At 42.9% G+C, this 20,626-nt stretch overlaps 1 protein-coding gene across 4 annotated transcripts; it reads right to left on the reverse strand.

The window, feature by feature from the left end:
* Window positions 1-2,054: 2,054 nt before the first annotated feature.
* Window positions 2,055-20,419, reverse strand: hmbox1b (homeobox containing 1 b). 4 transcript variants are annotated; one of them, XM_080452304.1, is made up of 10 exons: window positions 20,199-20,419; window positions 16,699-17,442; window positions 12,558-12,643; window positions 11,954-12,064; window positions 10,130-10,283; window positions 9,433-9,515; window positions 8,709-8,804; window positions 8,290-8,384; window positions 5,863-5,946; window positions 2,055-4,914 (listed from the first exon to the last, which is right to left on the reverse strand). In XM_080452304.1, the coding sequence occupies exons 2-10, from the start codon at window positions 17,436-17,438 to the stop codon at window positions 4,771-4,773; spliced, it is 1,593 nt and encodes a 530-aa protein (XP_080308430.1). In that variant the 5' UTR covers window positions 17,439-17,442; window positions 20,199-20,419; the 3' UTR covers window positions 2,055-4,770. The 4 variants fall into 4 exon arrangements, with proteins under 4 accessions (XP_080308430.1, XP_080308431.1, XP_080308429.1 ...); XM_080452305.1 differs by having other exon boundaries at window positions 8,290-8,381; window positions 16,699-17,445; XM_080452303.1 differs by having other exon boundaries at window positions 16,699-17,445.
* Window positions 20,420-20,626: the final 207 nt, after the last annotated feature.

Genomic DNA, 20,626 nt, shown 5'->3' on the forward strand with positions numbered 1-20,626 from the left:
AGTACAGGAGGGACTGTTTGATGCCAGGATCACGGTTTCATTGTGTGGAAAGAGGAAATGAAAATCTACAACTCCAGTGAGTTTAACACAAATGTGATATTTCCAAGTCACAACATTTTAAATTGTTTTGGGTTTAACAACTTAACTAATTTGTATTTAGTGGGCCCATTGGTGATCACTGAGAAAAGAGGTCAAAATGTTACAATATTATTACAAAATGACCCATGTTATAATAGTAATGTTAACATTACATACATTATTAAATATATTGTTTATAGTGCATCAGAGGACATAGTTGTGTAAATGTTTACAATTAGCTCAAGAAACTGATTGGCATAATGTTGCAATTGAGGGGAAGGAGGGATAAGAAAGAAAAGGAATACAGTGTAGTATGTATATTCTGGTGGATTTCAACTTCAATTGTAAATCCCTTTTTTTTTTTACTTTCCACATTTATGAAAATGTATTTGTTCTTACCATAACACCAGCCGGGAATGTTTTAAAGAAGCAATATATAGTCAGCCCACTCAATAGTTTCACAAAGATTCACTTCTACCAAAGAAAGAATAAAAAAAGATTTCTGCAACTACTTTTACTGTCTAACCCACCAACAGACTCACCGACAGACAGTCGCTTTGTTGACACATTTTAAATCTAAATTGGACCCTACAAGAACACCAGACACAATTTCACTGATATAGCTTTATTCTCTTGTACAGTATATATCATACTAAAATAAACACAAGTTAAAAAAATGAACAAAGAAACTGTACAAAAAATGTATATTATACTACATCTTAATTACAGAACAGTCTACTGTCCAAAAAAGGCACTAAATTCTGAAATGGGCAACACAGTAAATTGAGAACGCAACTAGATTTGAGATCAATAACAACAGCATTCAGTCTTCTTATTCTGAGCTATAATGAGGATGAAACTGGTAGGTGGTGTTTTTCACTGGAGATACAGGACATGTAGACATCTCAACCCTGGCAAAACCACAGGTAGACAGACACCCTTTCAGAGTAAAAGCACGGCCACTGCAGTAAGCACATCAGGTAAGGGAACAAAATTAAATTTCTTTAGGTCCGTCTCACTCAAGGTTTCAGTCCATATTTCAGAGTATAGTCTATTTGTTTTCTTTAGCGTAAATAGAAGAATCTTACAGTTCACTTTTTGAACAAATAATGGTGATCTTTTTCCCGATCCCAAATCAGTTCCTCAGTCACACAAAAATCCCAGATACTGTAAAATACTACTGGAACAAACACTAAAATCTTCAGTGTCAGTTTAACTCAGAGTGTACAAATGTAATTTGGTTACATTTGTACGCTCTTAGCATTAAATGAACACTGAGGATTTAACTGTGTAATGCTCCATTAACATTTTGAAGGCAATTAACCCATTCAATCCGGGAAAGCATCTGTGTCGTTTTAGATTTGAGCTATATATAGCAACATACGTTTTTCAGAAAACTGTTAGGATTTAGAAGGCATTTTTAGAATCGGCCTCAGGTCTAAATACACCAACTTCCATGATACTGTGGGAATAGCAGTAAATACTCTCAAAATCCACTCTGTCCTGCTCATTCCCTTGAATTCATGATGTGAATATAAACTCCACTGGTTTTTAGTAGAGTGACTACTGGCTGTTTCAGTTAACAGGATGACGGACGGTTGAAGACTACTTTATGCTTTGGTGAAAAGCTGTCACATGACACTTTTTTTTTTTTGTAGAAGCATAAATTAGGCTTTACACTTCAAACTCAGCCAACGGAGATAATTATTTTCAATAAGGTGCATTATCTTTCATCATTACACAGAATAGCCTGCTACCTCAGAAGCAAACAGGGGAGACTGTTGTTCAGTCGACAAAAAGGGATAACACAAAAATAGTGGAATTGATAATACAAAAATAAAAAGGTGGAAATAAAACTTAAAAGGCAAGATTAACTTAACAATAAAAGTATGTTTCATTTCAAAACATATCGTCATTCTTTTTTGCACAATACCTTAAAAAAACAGAGTATAAATACAGAGTTTGTCTTTTTTTGATTTTTGTTTAGTTATTTCGTTATAATCTTTCAACTCTTTATTTTTGCAACACAGATCCCAATACTGGGTCACTGCATCAGAGTGTCGTACACACTGAAGCAACAGAATTCAACTTAACCACTTAGGCCCTATTATTATTATTATTCAAAATCTTTCAAAATGTTGGCAAATTCTTCAAAAGATTTCGAACATTTTCACCTATGACATTCCCAAAATAGGGACGCCAGGGTTAAAGTGGTTAATAGCTTCACTAGACTAGGGACAGGGAGGTATTTCAACAAGCAGCGGGCTTATTCTTTTTAAGCCAGATAGCTAATATAGAATTGTGTGAATTAACATCTCAAATGTTATTCACAATCGGAGATCCTTGGGAACCAAAGAAGTATATGAGAATTACCAGGATGATCCTGCTTAATGAAATATCCCCCTAGCTTTCCAAAACCATCACTGAAGCCTAATTTATACTCCATAATACGACAGTGTCCCTTGCTGAAAATGACAGTTATCTTTGGCAAGCAACAGTCCTGCAATGGAGTATAAATGAAGCTTAAGGCAGAGGGGTTTCTTAAACTCAACCTGGGACCTCAGTGTAAAGATTGTGTTCTCGTACTGGGACCTAAACTGCTGAAAACATAACCAGCAACAGGGACCCCATAAGCTGAAGAAAACACTGCACTGAGATCATTTCTGTCTATTAGCGTACAACTTGACAGAGATTATCTCGGACTCAAAATGGCTTTGGAAACACTCTGCCTGGGGCAAAATGCGTACAGGAAGTAATTTTAAAAATAAAAACTTAAGGTGTGTTTGATTCTGTTTCATGTGGTGCTTCTCTAACTTTGAGGCTGTTTTTGATTGCCATGGCAAATTAAAACAAGCTTACCACAAGTTTTTTTTCTTCTTCCAGTAGACATTATGCCTCATTTGATACCAGTTTGATTAAAAACAAATCCTCTGAAAGCACATTCTTTAGGCTATTATAAAGAGGCAGCGTCATAGAACAAGTAGTAGTAAATAGCTTAGGAGGGGGTTCAATATAATTCTGTCTGCTATACCTATTCGTAAAGAACACAGGCCTGCTGTAGTGTCAAGCCACGAACAACGCCACACTGGATCCAAGAGGCTTCAATGAACGTGAATGGGGAAAAAAGGAAATAAACTATGCCTTAAGGAGTTAGTAGAATTCACTTTGGATACACCAGAACACCTCATTGGAAGAAAACAGGGTTCCGAGACTGGCCTGTGGCGTTCAGGTCTGCGGCTGATTTGTCTTTTGACTTAACATGGTCTAGAAACCGGTCTAGAATCAGCCACAAATTATGAGCGTCGTGATTTTACTTAAAGCATCTTTTCCTTTGGCATTATTTAACACAAATTATTATTTTGTTTTAGAAAGGTATGTCCGCCCTTCATATCAGATAGCTTAAGTCTGAGTGATTATCACATTGACCCAAATACATTTTTAGCCTGCAGGAATTAATACAGTGTCATTGGGACGCTAAATAGAAAGCCATAATGGATACATATACAGTAGCCATCTGGGCTCACAGTTTTAAGAGGGGAAAGTAACTGATGTGTGAGGCAAAAAAATAAAAACAAAGCTGCTATCGAATGAATACCTTACAACTCCAAATTTGATCATTATTTTTTCAGTCAAATTGAAAGTTCACGTGGTCATCTACACGCCCAGCATGTTTCCTGATCCTTTGGACCCTGAAACCCATCAAAAGCCATTCCATGGCTTAAAAGTCTGTTTTTCTTGGTTCCAGAAAAGTTTAATTTGAAAGGGTTTCATACGACAGCAGTACAATGTGGTAAAAAAAAGCAACTAAAAAGTTCCCAAAAAGGAATGATAGCTCTAAGAGGGGCAGGAGAGGGTGACTGAACTGGCCGATCCATCCATATTTTATAGTTCTTTGTCCCCAAGCGGGCTCTCTCCATTCATTCATTCATTCATTCATTCATTCATTCATCCGTCCGTCCATCGATATGTCCATCTCTCTCCCTCTAATATATCCATCTTTCATGATCAGATGGCTGGAGGTCCTTGCTGCTATACTGATGATTTACACAATGAAGATGGGGTGGGGGTGAAGGGGGATGGGGGGTGGTAGCACACCATGAGGGAGTGTGATTGAGAACCGTAAGAACCATAGATTTATATACAGTATAGATTAAACTTGAGGTTGAAGTTGCGGTGAGATCGACTGAGGATTGGCTCAGACCGTCAGGCTGGAAAGGGTGAGGAGGTAAGGAGGTAAAGGAGGGAGAGGAGCAGGAGGAAGCGGGTCAGGAGGAGGTGGGGGGAGAGGAAGAAGCAGACGTGGTGGGAGGAGAGAGGAAGAGAGAGTGGGACTGCCATTAGAAGCGGAGAGGAGGAGCGTAAGCGGACAGGAGCCACAGTTAGGGGCGCGAAGGCTCATACCGGTCCCATTTCCTTCTCGCCATGGAACATCTTCGGAGAGGTGAGATGGGACAAACACTGCAGGAGGGAGGGGCTCCGAGATGAAGGGGCCAGTCACCAGGAGTGACCGCATGAATGAAATAATCTAATAGATGACGGATAAGAATTTACTAAGTATCATTTTGCCCCTCCCCTCCCCGTTCCTTCACTTCTCCATTAGTCTTCTCTCCTTCCCGTCCTCCTCTCGTACGTTCCACACTTCGCCGTCTCCCGTCTCCCGCTCTCGTCCTCCGTCCCAGTTCCTGTGCAGTTTCATTCGTCCTCCAGGGACTCGGTTTTGATGTCGCCGGGCAGCCCTCCCGTTCTGGACAGAGCCAGGATGGTGTGATTGACGGCTGCCATCTCCACGGCCAGGGAGATGGGGTCCTGGTGTTCAACAGGCCCTGTGCCGTCATCCTGGGGCGAGAAGAGGAAGGGGAACGGAGAGACTGATCAGAGATGGTGTAGAATCTGAATGCATGGAGTAAAAAAAACAACAACACTAGAGCACTTTTGCTCAGACCTCTGCCACGGTGTCAGTTTGTGTATAAGCTATTACAGTGCTTCTTTTGGCCAGTATAACTTGCCATCTTGCATTATTCTACACATGGGGTATCTTATGTCGACAACAAAATGGTTACCAGTTCTGTCTGAACAGATTAGAAACCTTTTTTTTAAAGTATTGCAGGCTTGCGGCATTATGTTAATCTGTTCTGCTGTAGAAATTCCTCATAGGTCTTTAACTTTATGATCTTTATCTTATAATTATTATTATATCTTTATCTTAGTTATTGTTATTATGTTGATGTTAGCACAGTATTGCAGACCTCACCACACTTGCATTTCGCTGCTTGTACCTGTATGACTAGTGACCATTAAACCTGGATGCTTGTTCAGAAGTTAACGGCATTTTTGTGACAGGTCACGCCTACTGCCACGCCCCCTTTTCCATTCCACTACATTTTATGCAAATCTGTTCTTAAAGGCTGAAGATATCCTGCTAACAGACGGTCAAAACATCACCTCTTTGGCAGAGTTGACAACAATGTCCGACCATGTGCGAAAATAGCCGATCTACAAGCTCACACATCACGATGCGACAGACAGTTTAAAAATAAAAATAAAAATGCACCTACATCGCCAAAATAGGGGCACCAGGTTGAAAATGGTTAAAGAAATACAGGCATAGAGCTGTGGACTCTTGATTGTTCTCTTTGTGATTAGTTTTTAGTCCCATAGTCACTTCAAATACAGTTACCTTCTTGATTTTCTCACTTTAATCTTTAATACTTTTCAAATTGTATAACAACTAATCCCAGCCCAGATATGTGTGCATGTTTCAGTGTGAGTGGGGGTGTAGTGTACCTGTGTGGGGGAGGTGGGCTCCAGCCGGTAGAAGCCAAACGGTCGATTCAGAGGTCTCTTGTCGAAGTAGGGCAGGTCACAGGCCTGGAGAGGTTTCAACAAGCATGATCAGTCAGTTCACACTCCCATTAGGGCTGATGAGCAAGTGTAAGTTCCATGGGTTTTTTAACTGGGCGTCACAGTGCAAACTTGTAGAGCGGCTATTTTCGGTGCGAGACACGGCGCACAACAATGTATAAATCAGGCAAAAAAAAAAAGTTATCTGGAAACTAAAAACAAGTGGACAGCTAGCCCACTGCATCTTTATTGACCTGCCCTAGGTGAATTTCGAATTCTAAAGCCAATCAAAAGAAAAAAAAAGTGGACAACCAAAAAAAGCTAAGGCAGAAACCAATAATTCCTCAGTATCAGGAAGAATGTTTTGTGTCGGTAAAGGGAGTACTAGGCAGAAAACATATTGTAGCAGGGGTACACTAGTAAATAAAGATCACTGGGTTATCTGATTGCTCATATAAACATCTCTCTTCAGTTTCTAACACGCAGAGCTTCACTGTGTAATGCAGAGAGGGAGGCATGTTGTAGGAGAATGAATAAAACACTAGCTGGTCTTGAAGGGAGCCCGTACTGTACTGTATTGTATACTGGCGTTTTGTTGATTTAGTACCAACCACGTTTCTAAAATCAATAAAAACCACTGATGCACCATGGAAGAAGTTTCTTACTCAGGCAAAAGAAAGCAATGTCCACAAAATTAATTCTGCTTTGTAGATTTAATAATCCATTCGTGAACAAACAAACGGCTTCACCTCTCTTGGCTCTGGTAAAAAAAAAAACATTCAACCCAGGTCTGTCCTTTTCCCCAATTACCTGTACTACACACTGTATGTCACGCTAGCAAGGGATGGCCCTAGTGCCCAAAAGCAATAAAACAAAACATACTAATATCAATAATAATAATAATTATTATTATACTTGGAAAATACATGAATGAATAACATGACATTACAATGTACCGCTCGCAAAAAGGCTACAGATTCTGTAATGAATGCAGCTCTTTGAGTAGTTGCACACACTCCTGCAGTGGATGAGGTTTTACAAGTGAGTTTTGCTCGTCTGCAACTGACATTGACAATGACAATGACATAAAATCTGATGTTCTTCTGCCAAAAGTGAGTGCTTGAAGTGCCAGTGTTTTAGTTAAAGTGTGAGCTCTCTCTCGCTCTCTCCCCCTCTCCCTCTCCCTCTCCCTCTCTCTCTCTCTCTCTCTCTCTCTCTCTCTCTCTCTCTCACAAAAACCTGCTAGAGGAGCTATATCAGCCATTAATAATTGTGTCTCTGAAGTGCCTGCAAGTTTCTCCCTCTCTCTCTCTCTCTCTCTCTCTCTCTCTCTCTTTTGCTCTCTTTGTCTCTGTCTGTTTGTCTGTCTCTCTCTTCTCTCTGCACTGAGATCTTGGTCTTGTCTTTCCAACACATCCTGCCACAGATTCAACATACTGAAACAGGAGATCCTGACTACCACCGATGGCGCAGAACACACTTTGCCAATTGAGTGTGTCAATTGTGTAATGGCCTTTACATACTGTTAGTATGTATTGTTGACTGATTGCTGATTGTATATTTGATTCCACCTATATAGTTTAAGGACTCCTTCCTTCTCTATGATTTACAATGACCAGGAACAGACGTTCCTGAGACCATGTCTATTCTAGTATAGGAGGACCATTGTCCAGCTAATTTCATGGAATGCTCATTTGACTTAGACCGGAGTAAAGTTCAATCTAAAAGGTCAATGGTGACTAGCATGGTCAATAGTGACTAGCATGTGATGATCTATCTGTGTTCTCGTCTGCAATGGATACCAGATGTGTAAGAAGGAGGAGTTTGTGGAAGTGAAATGTATGTAAGCCTCTCTGACTATGGATGGACATAACACTTTTACTAACCCAGGCAGGCCTGTCGTAATAAACCAAGCTAAGAATGATTCCTGACTCCTGTCCAGTTATTATCAGAACCTGACCACTATAGTTACGTAGTAACACATAGTAACATAGTAGTGTTCATTTAAGTCAGATAGTGTACAAATTAAGTTAAATTAACATTGAGGATTTTACTGTGTAACGGACCTGCAGCATCTATGTAACAAAGACTTGTTCACACTCTTCAAATGCTCATGTCATTGTTGCGTACAAGAGGCAACAATAATGCATTCTAGTCAATGAAAAATGGGTGTTGCTCATGAACAGACAAACACTTGATGGATGTGTCTGGCTGTGTGAACAGTGGCCGTTTAAAAAATAATTAATAGTCAAATGTGCGCACGATACAATACAAATTCACCACCTTTTCTTTTTTGTGTTTGAGTTTAGACACAAAGCGTCAGGAAAGCTTGCACACATGAAGGTGTGTAAACTCTAAGCCAAGCCTTACCTGCTCTGAGAAGTCATTTCCATCGATGTCGTCGCTGTTTGAATGTCCTCCAGGACTCTGCACGTCGATGCCATGACTCTCCAGGATTGTGGCTTCTTAGAGGAAGAGACAGACAGTCAGGACAACACTGTCAAGTCACAGTAAGTTTCCTGTCCTGATTATAGTCGGTTGTGACTGGTCCATAATCTCGCTGACCTCACTGATCCATAAATGTAATTATAAATGAACTGTTTTCATATTTTTTACATTGTGCCTAACCAGAGAATACATTTTATATTATGCCCACACCAGAGAATACATTTTACATTGTGCCTACACCAGATAATATGTTATGGTCCCTAGCCCAAGCCACTAATGTTAGCCCTGCCTGCGTGGCCAGCCACGTTACCAATGCTAGCCCTGCCCCAAGCCCACGTTACCAATGTTAGCCCGTCTCTTGATCTCTTTGCGTCGGTTAGCAAACCAGTTGTAAACTTTGAGGGAGGTCACTCTCTCCAGGTCAGACAGCTTCTTCCCTGCAATAGATCATGGAGGTGAGACACGTTAGACACAATTTAGTCACACAATCATCAATTGGGTGAAAAAGCACAGAGCAAATATGTTATGGACATTATTTCAAGTTGAAAGAGAAGCTGAAAAACAAAAGACACACACTAACAGTAACAGTATATAAGAATAAAGAGTCTGCACACCAATTGCTGCTCCCAAATGTACGTTTACAAGTGGTAACGTTTCTTCCTCAGACCAGTTTGAGGAAGAGCCTGGTTGGCTCGAAACGTTACCACTAGTAAACATACATTTGGGAGCAGCAATTTGTGTGCGGATTCTTTTTATTCTTATGGACATTATTTCAACCACCTCATAACAGAATTCCATCTTCATTATAATTAAAATTATATATCGACTCTCCCATCTTGCATTTCAGTTAAACTAAGAAACATCCTTAACTATTGTTAACGACTTAACCCTTATATACTTCGTTGACCAGGGTCCCCCGGGGGACGGTACTTGGTGCCCTCCTTTTTCCCCTCTACATCGAATCTCTTTGCCGAAAATAGGCAATCTACAAGCTCAGAACGTGTCGAAGCGCGATGTGTTTTGGGATGCTAGGGTTCATGTGGTTAAGGGTCTCTTCTGGGTTACCTGGTTTTTGGATGACTGCATTGCATGCATTTGCTATCTCCTCTCTCTTGGCCTCATCTGGGTACTGGTTGTCATTGAAGTAGCTGTAAATGGCACAAGAGAAGAAGACACAAGTTAATTCAATTTCATTTCAACAACAGGGAGACAACGTCAACAAATGAAGAGTTGTGCTAACATATCAATGCTCTGATGTGATTTCCGTTGGAACTGTGGTACTGTGGTCTCTACTTTGGATAGGCCAAACCACCTTTATTTTGGGGGATTTGAGTGATATTAATGTCACAAAGCATTGTGAAGCGATGTGAAGGATAGAGACAGTGCACTTGCATACAGCTGTTTGACTACTAACTAGTTTGACGTCTGTATGGGCGAGTGCTACATGAATGCTACATGAATAATGGTGGCTCTATTTCACCTATACAGTCCAAAAAAAACGGTTTCTGATAACATTTTAGTAGACATTTGTTGTTTAATATTGATTTACAACGGCTAGTTTAAAAGTTTTATAATTTTCAGAAGTTTTATAACATCTCTGTTCATAGTCCCATGTGACTACTGTAGTCAACACCCATCAAACACTGTTGAAGATGGTTTTGTTTCTTAATTGTTCATGCAGTGTAAACTTTACTCAATTCCTCATGGAAGTAAGAGAGACTGTAAGACAGTTCTGTGAACTCTCTCATCCATTGTTCCTCACCTCTCCATCACGGCGAGGCATTCTTTCCTCCAGGTGAAACGGCTTCCTCTCCGCAGTCGGAAGGTTCCAGGGGCAGTGGTAATGGGGGGCGGGGTTTGCCTCCACTCCATTTCCTCAAGAGCCAATGGGGCGGGCCGCATGTTTAGGGTGGCACCTAGGAATTAACAGAATTTTGAAGATTCGAGCATTCACTGTTGCATTCAAGAGGATTCATGTCTAAGAACAGAGGTTGACTTAACGATAATGAGCCATGAAACGTGCAGGTAGTTCATATTTTGTCGTTTTGTTCTGGATTTTGTCATAACTGTTCATATCTAATCAGATTATGTGTTCTGAGCAGCACACAATGACCTCTAAAATTAAACTTCATAACTGGAGGTTGATTTAGAGTTTTTAAACATCAGGTAGAGACCTTGCTCATGTACAGAGATTCAGCGTCTTAGCATCTATAGAGATATGATGACAAGCTTTGTGTTGCACTGCACTGTCCTGGACTAGGGTAAAACTGAAAATCAACCAAAACGTTTGAATTCAGTTCATTCACTCTCTGGACACATCTGTCCAGAGAGTGAATGAACTGAATTCAAACGATACCATTTATGTTCTGAAGTCTGAACATAAATTCATTTAAAACTTTTTTTTCTCCCTGCAGCCAACCTGTTCCTGAAACTGAAAAGATATCATAAGCTAGAAGTGTGAACAAGAAATGAGTCCAAAGAATACTGTGCTCTTCTGATCCCAGTGCTAACTTCCGCTCTAAATTCAGACGCTCCACAGCCAGCTGTATCCTGAACTAATGGCTCTAAAATCTACAAGCTCACAACATGTCGCGGTTGTGAACTTGTAGATCGTCTATTTTCGGTATGCGACACCCGCGGGCAACGAAGTATAAATCAGGCCTAACTGGGTCAAGCATGTATTGGTACAGTTTTGTGAGACTGGTGTGAACGGGGCATCAGTTTCTCCGCAGCGGTGATGGAGTCTTGTAAAGGGACTTCGATAGGGATTAGGGCTGGGCACAGTCAGGCCATAAATAGCATAGAGCGGTTTCCACTGCTGACGATGGTTGGCACAGGTCCATCGAGAAACATGCCGCAGAGGACAGAGAGGGATGTTTGCTATCTTGTTATAAGCCTGTCATAAACCACACACTATATGTGCCATTCAGAAGTACAGTATGTAGAAAGAGAGGTTCACTGTTGATCCATGTACAGTTAGGCATACATTTAACATTAAAGGACCACCATACCGGCGGTCTGACATGTTTAGCCCACTGACTGCGACTCATCGTATACTGGTGACCATTTTACAAAGCATGCTGTGGTTTGATAAAATCCAAGGAAGCCATTGGATTCCATTAATTTCAGTACGGAATTAAACTTGCAGAGACTTGAAACTTGCTTAGATAGGACATCCAAGTTACCGTATCATTGTATAATGTGTTTAAAGTGCGGATTGATTTGGAGAAAAGATTGATTTACGAACAAACCTTCTATGACCCCCTCACACGAGCCCCTCTGACCAAAAAAGCTATTTTAGCTAATTTATCCCTAACTAAGAATAATCAGTTGAGAAAAGAAAAACGCATTGTAATGATGCAATTGATGGTACTTCCTATTTTCTCTCTATGAAATGACAGTTCTTCATAAAGGGTCAATCCCAGCACAGCTGTTAAGTGTGAATTATAATTAGTTGTGCGCACGCCGGTGCGTGTCACCCTTAAGCAGCTAAATATAACCCAGACGTTAGTCCAAAGATGGCAGCCCTAGGGGAAGGGGTGCATGTGTTCTGTTTGGCATCAAAAACCTGTTATCCGTTTTGTACCTGGGGTGGTTTTCTCCAGCGTGTACCAGCGGTAGAACGCCCTCTTCTTCTGTTCGCTCAGGTCAGAGCCATGCTGGAGCAGCCAATGAGAGATCCTGCTCTGGCTAATACCTGAAATGACAACCAAGAGATTAACATCTTTTCCCAACATGTTTCAAAGACAACTCTTGGGAGGAACTGATCTGCTGTGGTCTGCACCAGCGAACAAAGTTGTGGTGGTAATGTGAGAGAAAGGTTCAATTAAAAAGTGACAGCAAAGAGATAAAGAGTTGCAAGGGAGTTGAGTAAACAAAAATGAGCAAGATAAGAGAGAGAGAGATTGGAGATATGAGAGAAGAAATTGGGAGATATATATGAGAGTGAGAGAGAGGCATAAGAAAGAGATGGGAGATATGAGGTGTGTGTGTGTGTGTGTGTGTGTGTGTGTGTGTGTGTGTGTGTGTGTGTGTGTGTGTGTGTGTGTGTGTGTGTGTGTGTGTGTGTGTGTGTGTGTGTGTGTGTGTGTGAGAGAGAGAGAGAGGGGGTGAGAGTGAAAGGTATAAGAAAGAGATGGGAGATATGACAGAGGTGTGTGCGTGCGTGCATGCGTGCATGAATCACTAACCAGTGACTTGTGCCACCACTGCTTGAGAGATCCTCCTGTTCCCCAGAAAGGCTTTGATTTCCTCCTTGACCATACTGCTGTCCCTCCTGCAAAACGCAAACATTCATTTTGAGGTTTGGGCATTTGTTTTATTTTGATAGCACAGTGGACAGAGACAAGGAAGACAGCAGAGAGACAGAGACAGAAAGAAAGGGTTTAACATGATGTGACACAGGTTCCAAGACAGATTCTAACTTGGTCGCTAATATGTGGCCATCGAGCTTAACTGTTTTAAATACACTTTTTTTTACCATTCTGTTACCCAGTTCCAATCAGACATAGAAATACTTATCCATTTAAAACATCTATACCATCCTTCTACTATCACCTCTATAGAAAGGGGCAGAAGATAAAAGTTGTTTATTGGATTTCTGGCATTTTAAATGTGACAGACATGCAGGGCTGGGTGAAAAATATCTTGTATCTGGCCTTAATCCAAAGTGCCTGGGTATATATGAGGAGTGTGGCTGTCTGTTATAAGTCATGCGCTGTCCTCTTGCACTGAATCTGTGATCCTGTACCTCAGACCCCATTACTATCTGGGCTAGAGTCCCACTTGTTGTACCACCAGTTCCATGGGGGTCAATTCCCCCTGAAGTTTTAGGTTTGAGCCTCATATCTTTATTTCTCTTTAATTGTCATTTTATATACATTATATGAAGCACTTTGTATTGTCCACAAACAAACAGTGCACACTGTTATTTGCAAGTGGTCAGATCAGATTTGTGTATTCAGACATCGTTGATCAACAGAATCTGCATTTGTTGCTGTGGTAATGACACAACAACATATAGGCGTGAGTAATGCTTAAATTATGCTCTGTTGTACAAAAGTTTTGCTTGCTGAAAAAAAAATTGCCGATGCGACCTGTTGTGAGCTTGTAGAGCAGTTACTTTCCACGAGCAACACGTCATACAATGAAATATATATCAGGCTTCAGTGTCCGAGAGTGTCCATCCATACTGCCATCCATACTGAGACACACCTTTAGTAAATCGGATCGGAATTGCATTCCAAACCACCTGGGAATGTGGTTCAAATCTGATTTGCAAAAACCTTTGAACAACTGGAATCTGATGATTCCAATCTGAACAGGCCAAAAATCGGATTTGGGATGCCAGTCTGAACACAGCCTCAACCTAATACAGCGACTGAAAATGCTGTGTGGACTGTGGAGTGCATACATATTCAGTATAGACTGATCCTGCAGGGAGGGCACTGCCCCCGCACCCCTGATCTTTGTAGAGTTGTCATGCTCAAAGCACAGAGCCACATGCCAGCCACAGCATCTATTGAAATTTAAACAATTGTATCCCCGACATGTGCAGCGGGACAGCAAATGCACCAAAGTCATAAGCTCTCTCTCTCTCTCTCTCTCTCTCCCTCCTCGTTGGCAAATCTCTGAGATGAAAATGCGTCACGGCTCTTGACATCCAGCATCAATATCCTCCACACCAGCCTCCGAGACGCGGCTAAAATTAGACCCTCAAAAAACGCTGCTTGTATCGACACCACTAAATCAATGTAGCACAAGCTGCTGTACAAGACCGGGGGGAGAGATAGAGAGAGAGAGAGAGAGAAGTGGAGGAGAAGAAAGAAGGAAGAGGAGGTGAAAGGAGGGGGTGGAGGGGAGCGTGGTGGTGGGTGCCACTGCCAACTATAAAAGCTAACCCCTGCAGAGAGGGAAATGTGTGCTTTTAAAAGAGACAGGATCAGAGGGGCATGGTGGGATAGCTGACAAGCTGCGACTGTGTGTGTGTCCGTCCCACACACACACACACACACACACACACGCGCACACACACACAAAGCCCTTGGAGGAGAGATGTTTGAGAGCCCAGGCTGCATGGCAGACCACTACTGGTTGCTGAACACTACTTAACTTCTCTGCCTTTATAAAAAAGGACACGTCATATAATGCATGGTGAGAGCAGATGAGCAGACGGGGCAAGGCTGAAGATAGATTCGGAGCTATAAATGCCCCCCTCTTGTTCCCACTGTACTGTATGTCCAGGGGCAGCTGACTGAAAGCAGGCATGCACACAACCAGCATATTGTGTGCATGCCTATACATTTAATTTCAAATGTGTTGTTCATTATCCACTTATGTCCTATATACTTTGTCGTATGACAAACAGCAGAAATAGCCTATCCACAGGCTCACGTCACGATGCAACGCATGAAATAATTAATTAACGGGGGGCCCAAAATAGGGACACCAGAGTTAAAGGGGGTAACGTGGGTATTTTCAAATACATTTTGGAACCTGGAGATAGATATTGAACATACACTGTATTTTAGCCACTGAAACGACACATTCTGCCATACATCAATGTCCATACATATTTGACCATCATTTTCAAAGATAAGAGCAGTGTCCGATAAATGTGGTCTAAGTAGCCATTTGTAGCATGTTGTAGGTAATGTAATGTGTTATAATGTAATAGAATGTAATGCAGTCAATGGTCATGTGATTCTGAACACTTCTTTCTTTCCCCGTGTGTGTGTGTGGGGTGCTTCTGGAACCCTGAAGAAATACCTCACACAGAATACCTCCCTTTTTATACTTCACTATAAACCACTTAAATCCTATATACTTAGTTTACAGGGTCCTCCAGGACTGGCGCTATACTTGTTTCCCCACCCCCCTCTACTCCAAATTCTATTTGCCGAACATAGCCGATCTACAAGCTCACAATGTGTCGTAATGTGTGTGAGTTTAGATCTGCTGTTTTCGCCAGATGTCTATTTTCACCTATTATGACAGTTCCACAACAGGGACGCTAGGGTTCATATGGTTAATGTACGTAGGTACGTATGTACATTTTGCTATGATGCCCATAAACTAACAAAACATAACAATTTATTGTTAAAATGACTAACAACTTATTGTTTCAATTGCATGGATTCTCCAACCCTGGTCGTTCAGGATTAGACTGGTAGAATGACAAGGACGCCAGGTAAAAGGAATTCACTTAGGAAGGAAACCCACCAAAGTAGCAGGGGTTCCTGAGGACCAGGGTTGGGATTATTGTTCCTCCATCTCAGACATTAGATTTGTAAACATTCTCATCAAAGATCCACCACCAAGAGCCATGGGCAGAAATCACATTTAGAGTCTGATCACTTTCTTTTTCATCAGGTCGAACAAAGACGCAAAATGCCATTTGCAAGTGATAGCTGGTGAAATCGTACACTCTTTTTCACTCTTTTTCAAGTAGAATTTTAGTGTGCCAGATTTCTGATGTATATTATCCACTCAGAAAGTCCTCTTTGTGAGTTAAAAGCTATCACCCTGACCATGGCACAAATTATGTCATGATTTGATGTTACAGTATCACAGCGATAATGATAAAGTGAACATAATAATAATAATAATAATAATAATAATAATAATAATAATAATAATAATAATAATAATAATAATAATAATAATAATGTACTCCTGATTAATCCCAAAGGGGAAATTCAGTTTCAGCTTCACCCAGCTGATGGCTGCTCAGACAGTCATATTGAGCCCTCAGGGGGGAGCAGTTAAGGGTTAAGTGTCGGGAATCAAACCTGGGATCATCTGTTTCCCAGGCGGTCACTCTACCCATTCAGCATCTACCCATGGCCGGCCAAACATTATTAAGAATAAAGGATTGAGACACAAAGATGGAGAACAGACTTCAAAAACAGGACGGGGTAGACCCAAACTTTAGCCACAGTTATGCCTGATAGTTGCATGCTGGGGTCGCACAACTGAAATAGCCGACAATCTGCAATGCTTGTGAGCTTGTAGATCGGCTATTTTCAGTGCCCAACAAGATGGTGACTGAAAAGGTCTTAAAAGCTTCATAAATGGCCTGGGCGTGACGGTCCAGGCACCCTCGGCTGCAATGACGGCGTGTCGCGGGTTCGACTCCCGTTCCTGACAACCTTTGCTGCGTGTCACCCCCCCAACTCTCTCCCCATTTCCTGTCAGCCTACTTTCCCTCTCTAAAATAAAGCCATAAAAAGCCCAAACAATAACGTTTTTTTTTTTTTAAAGTTCCTAAATGACTAAAAACTATTTGACCCTAACCTTGACCTTACTGTATTTTTCAGTTCTTCTACTGACCTCATGAGTTCCTCCACCTTATCGTCTATATCCAGATCCTCATCCGTGGCTTCGAACCCGAAGGCGCGCGCGGCCGCCGCGCTGTTCATCGGGTAACGCGGCGGGGACAGCTTCCCATTGGGTGTGGCCGCCAGGCTGTCGCGGCCATTCTGCGCCAGGGCCGCCAGCGACACGGGCGAGGGCAGGATGGCAGAGGGCGGGGCAGGGCCGGGCGGAGGGGAGGTGTTGTAGCTGTTGCTAGGCGAGGGCGAGAGCCCCCCGCCTCCGCGGAACTGCGTCTGCGTGGCGGTGGACACTTTGGAGGTCAAGGCGCAGGAGGAGGAAGAAGAGGAGCCGGCGGCTGCGGCAGCGCGGCCGGCGGTGCCGTTGACGCCGCTCTCGTTCCCGTTGCAGGAGGCGGCGACCGCCGAAGAGGAGGAGGCGGCGGCGGCGGCGACCGCTGAGGCAGTGGTGTTGCTGTTGAACGACGCGGCCGTGGCCACGGCGTTGGAGGCGGAGCTGTTGTTATTGTTGTTGTTGTTGCTGAGGCTGTTGCTGGCCCCGCCTCCCCCGTAGGAGGACGAGGACGACGAGGAGGAGGAGGTGCGGCGGCCGAACTTGTCGCCGTGCTCCCTGTCCAGCCGGTCCAGAGTGTCGAGAGCGTGCAGGATCTCTTGCTTGGTCATGCCGGAGCGACGCAGCCGCTGCAGCAGGTCGATCTGCTCGATGGTGAAGCGCGGCTCCTCGCTGAACTCAGACATCCTGCTGCTGGACGGGGAGGAGGCGAGATGGGATGGAACGAGGTGGGACGGGACGGGGCGGGACGGGGAGGAGAGGAGACAAAGAGGGCGAGAAGGAGGAAGTGAGAGCAGGAAAAGGGAGGGAGGGAGGAAGAAAGTGTAGGATGGGATGCACGGGGAGAGAAAGTGGAAAAAATGGGAGGTGCAAAAGAGGAGGGCAGGAGTGATCGGCGGGATGGAAGATGGACAGAGTGTTGAGGAGGAGGGACGGAGGAGGCACAAGGGGAGGAGGAAAGAGAGTGATAAAGAAAGAAGGCAGGAAGAAAGTGTGTTGGGATGCAGATGTTGCGAGCGAGGGTAAAAGAGACAGAGAGACGGAGGGTGCGTGTGTGGGTGCATGCATGTGTGGGTGCATGTGTGTGTGTGTGTGTGTGTGTGTGTGTGTGTGTGTGTGTGTGTGTGTGTGTGTGTGTGTGTGTGTGTGTGTGTGTGTTTTTGTGGGAGGGGGGGACAGGAGAGAGGGGTGTGTGGGAAATAAATGACAAGATGAAAATAAAGAGCAGCAGATGAGAGAGGACGACAGGAGCCAGACGTGGTGAAGAAGTGTGAAAGCGAAAGGGAACGGGGAGCGAGGGAGGGGGGGGGGGGAGCAGGGAGAGAGGGAATATAAAAATCAGCTATTTTTGGGAGCCGGCAGGCAACACACGCAGAGTGCCAGAGTCACCTTGACAGCTGATGCTATCTTAGCATTCTGACTGCTGTTCTTTGAGAGCCACAACATCTCCTCTCTCCTTTAAGCACCACCCACGCTGTATGTTTTTCACAAGCACTTTGCTGCGCTCAAAATCAATGCCACTGAAATCAGACTGCGGCAGATTTGCCATCTTCTGTACCTACTGGGCTCATTCCGGTAATGATACATGGTTTAAAAGGGTTCGATACCCCCACCCTCCACACACGCACACGCACACGCACACACACACACACACACACACACACACACACACACACACACACACAATGTGTACTACAGATGTAGGATACTTAGCTATTCTGCCTCAGGAGCTGCACACCCTTTAATATCAACTGGTAGACAAGTGATATGACTACTAGGCTGGATAATAACATCCTGGACTATCCATGAACCACTGGTGGTTATAATACATATGTAGCCTTACAGCTACAGTTAAAGGGGAGAATGGCTGAAGTTTGATTTCGCAATGTTTTATGTCTAAACTCTCTGGCAGTATGAAATGCTGTATGAAATAAAGAACATTCACTAAAAGCTCCCCTCGGGATCATCCTTAAGTGCATAGGAAAACCCAATTCTTAAAGAACACCTAATTTGGCACTGGCAGTGAATCATTTTCAAGCACAATTCCATTGGAAAATTGTTGCACCTCAGAACTAAGCATTAAATCAACATGCAATGCAGGAATGGAGCAAACTATGATGGTAAACTATACTATTTAGCATAATGCATAATGTACCTATACAGAGATTTAATTTAAAAGCTCCTTCTTCCTGTCCTGACTGCAGCCAATTCCTTGTTTTTTTCATGGTTATTAATGTATGTGCAGCATGCAGGCAAATACCATCCTTTGTAAGAAATCATTACCCATCCAGTTAAACTAGCTGGTCAACGATTTACTCGGTTAACTATTATTAACAACAAGTGAATAGTGAGCAAGTGCTGGTATAACACATGGGATATATAAAGGAGTGACAAGTTAGCCTTTGCAGGCATATAAGCTTAAAATGTTACCATTGTGAACTTGAGAAGTAGTAATAACGTATTTATTACTAATCAATACATTTAGGTCTTTGAGAGAGAAAAAGGGGCGGGGGTCCTATACATACTACCTCTGCTGGGTCTGTTTTCTGACCGATGGAATGGCACATAATGTTATTATCCAGACCTCTTATCAACACACACACACACACACACACACACACACACACACACACACACACACACACACACACACACACACACACACACACACACACACACACACACTCTCTCTCCCATTGCGCTACAAACACTTTCAACATCCCACATGTTCAACACAGAGAATATTTGGATATTGTTGACATGTCATGTATTGTTACTCTCACAAGCAGGTTGCAGTGCAACAGAAATACGGCCAAATGCATGCACTCTTTCTTTGTGCAAAACAGTTTTACCAATTTGGCAATTTTCTCAAACAGGCTTAAATACTATATAGTTTGCTGCCAACACCCCCTAACTATCCGATCAGGTTTCCCCCTATAACTATCCGATCAGCTAATGTTGCAGACATATCGTAGACAGTGTTAATATATAAGTTATAAAGGGCCTACAGGGCAGCAGAACAGCTGTGCAGCTCAATGGTTGGTTATAAAGCATAAATAAGCCCATTGGCACTGCCAGCCTTTCACGCCCTTTGCCCAAAAAGCTAACATGAGCTAATGTTCACGTTCACCATCAAAGACGATGTAGTGGCGTATAATAAGTTTGCAAATCAAAGAGCTTTTTCTTTCTCCATTCCAGCTTTTGACCCAGACACGGCTGGTTTTAATGCTGCAGTGGGTCTATCTATCGATCAGCATCACTGACACGTTAGCAGCTCAACATTAGCCACTGATATGATCCATAGTCTGATTATATTAGCATGCCATGCTAGCCCTGCCAACATTGTGTTAGTAGCTGATGTTAGCACATCGTCGCTAGCCAGCCAAATGTTAGTTATTAATAACATCACATTCACGGTCGTGCAGAGCAAAGATGAGACGACTTACCTCGGTTCAAATCGTCCGCTTAAACCATTTAAATGTAGAAATCTAACAGTCAAGAGACCCTATTGTGTTGTTTTTGCTGCAGTCGAACAATGGAGCAATTTTTTTTTTTTACAATTGTGCCCCCAGTGTCGACCCTTTTGTGAGGAATTCTAATCAGAGGCGAATTATTTGCCTCTCGATCTGCTTTGTCTGTCTGACAACAGCCATATTGACAACTAACACCTCCGACTGGGTCTGAGGGAACTGTAGTTTGTCTTTGACAAAGGCCGCTGCCGGGCGCAGCTCTTTGTACACTAAAAACTACATGTCCCTGAAACGACAGCGGAGCTCCGAGCGGATCGCTTCACTGATCTACAGTTGTCTGACAGACGGCGCTGCGGGCTGTGATGTGACCACAGGGGGTCGCTGTTCTCCACATTGGGTACTGG

The sequence above is a fragment of the Gymnoscopelus braueri genome, assembly GCF_963280865.1.
Source record: "Gymnoscopelus braueri genome assembly, chromosome: 16".
NCBI classification, from domain to species: Eukaryota; Metazoa; Chordata; class Actinopteri; order Myctophiformes; family Myctophidae; genus Gymnoscopelus; species Gymnoscopelus braueri.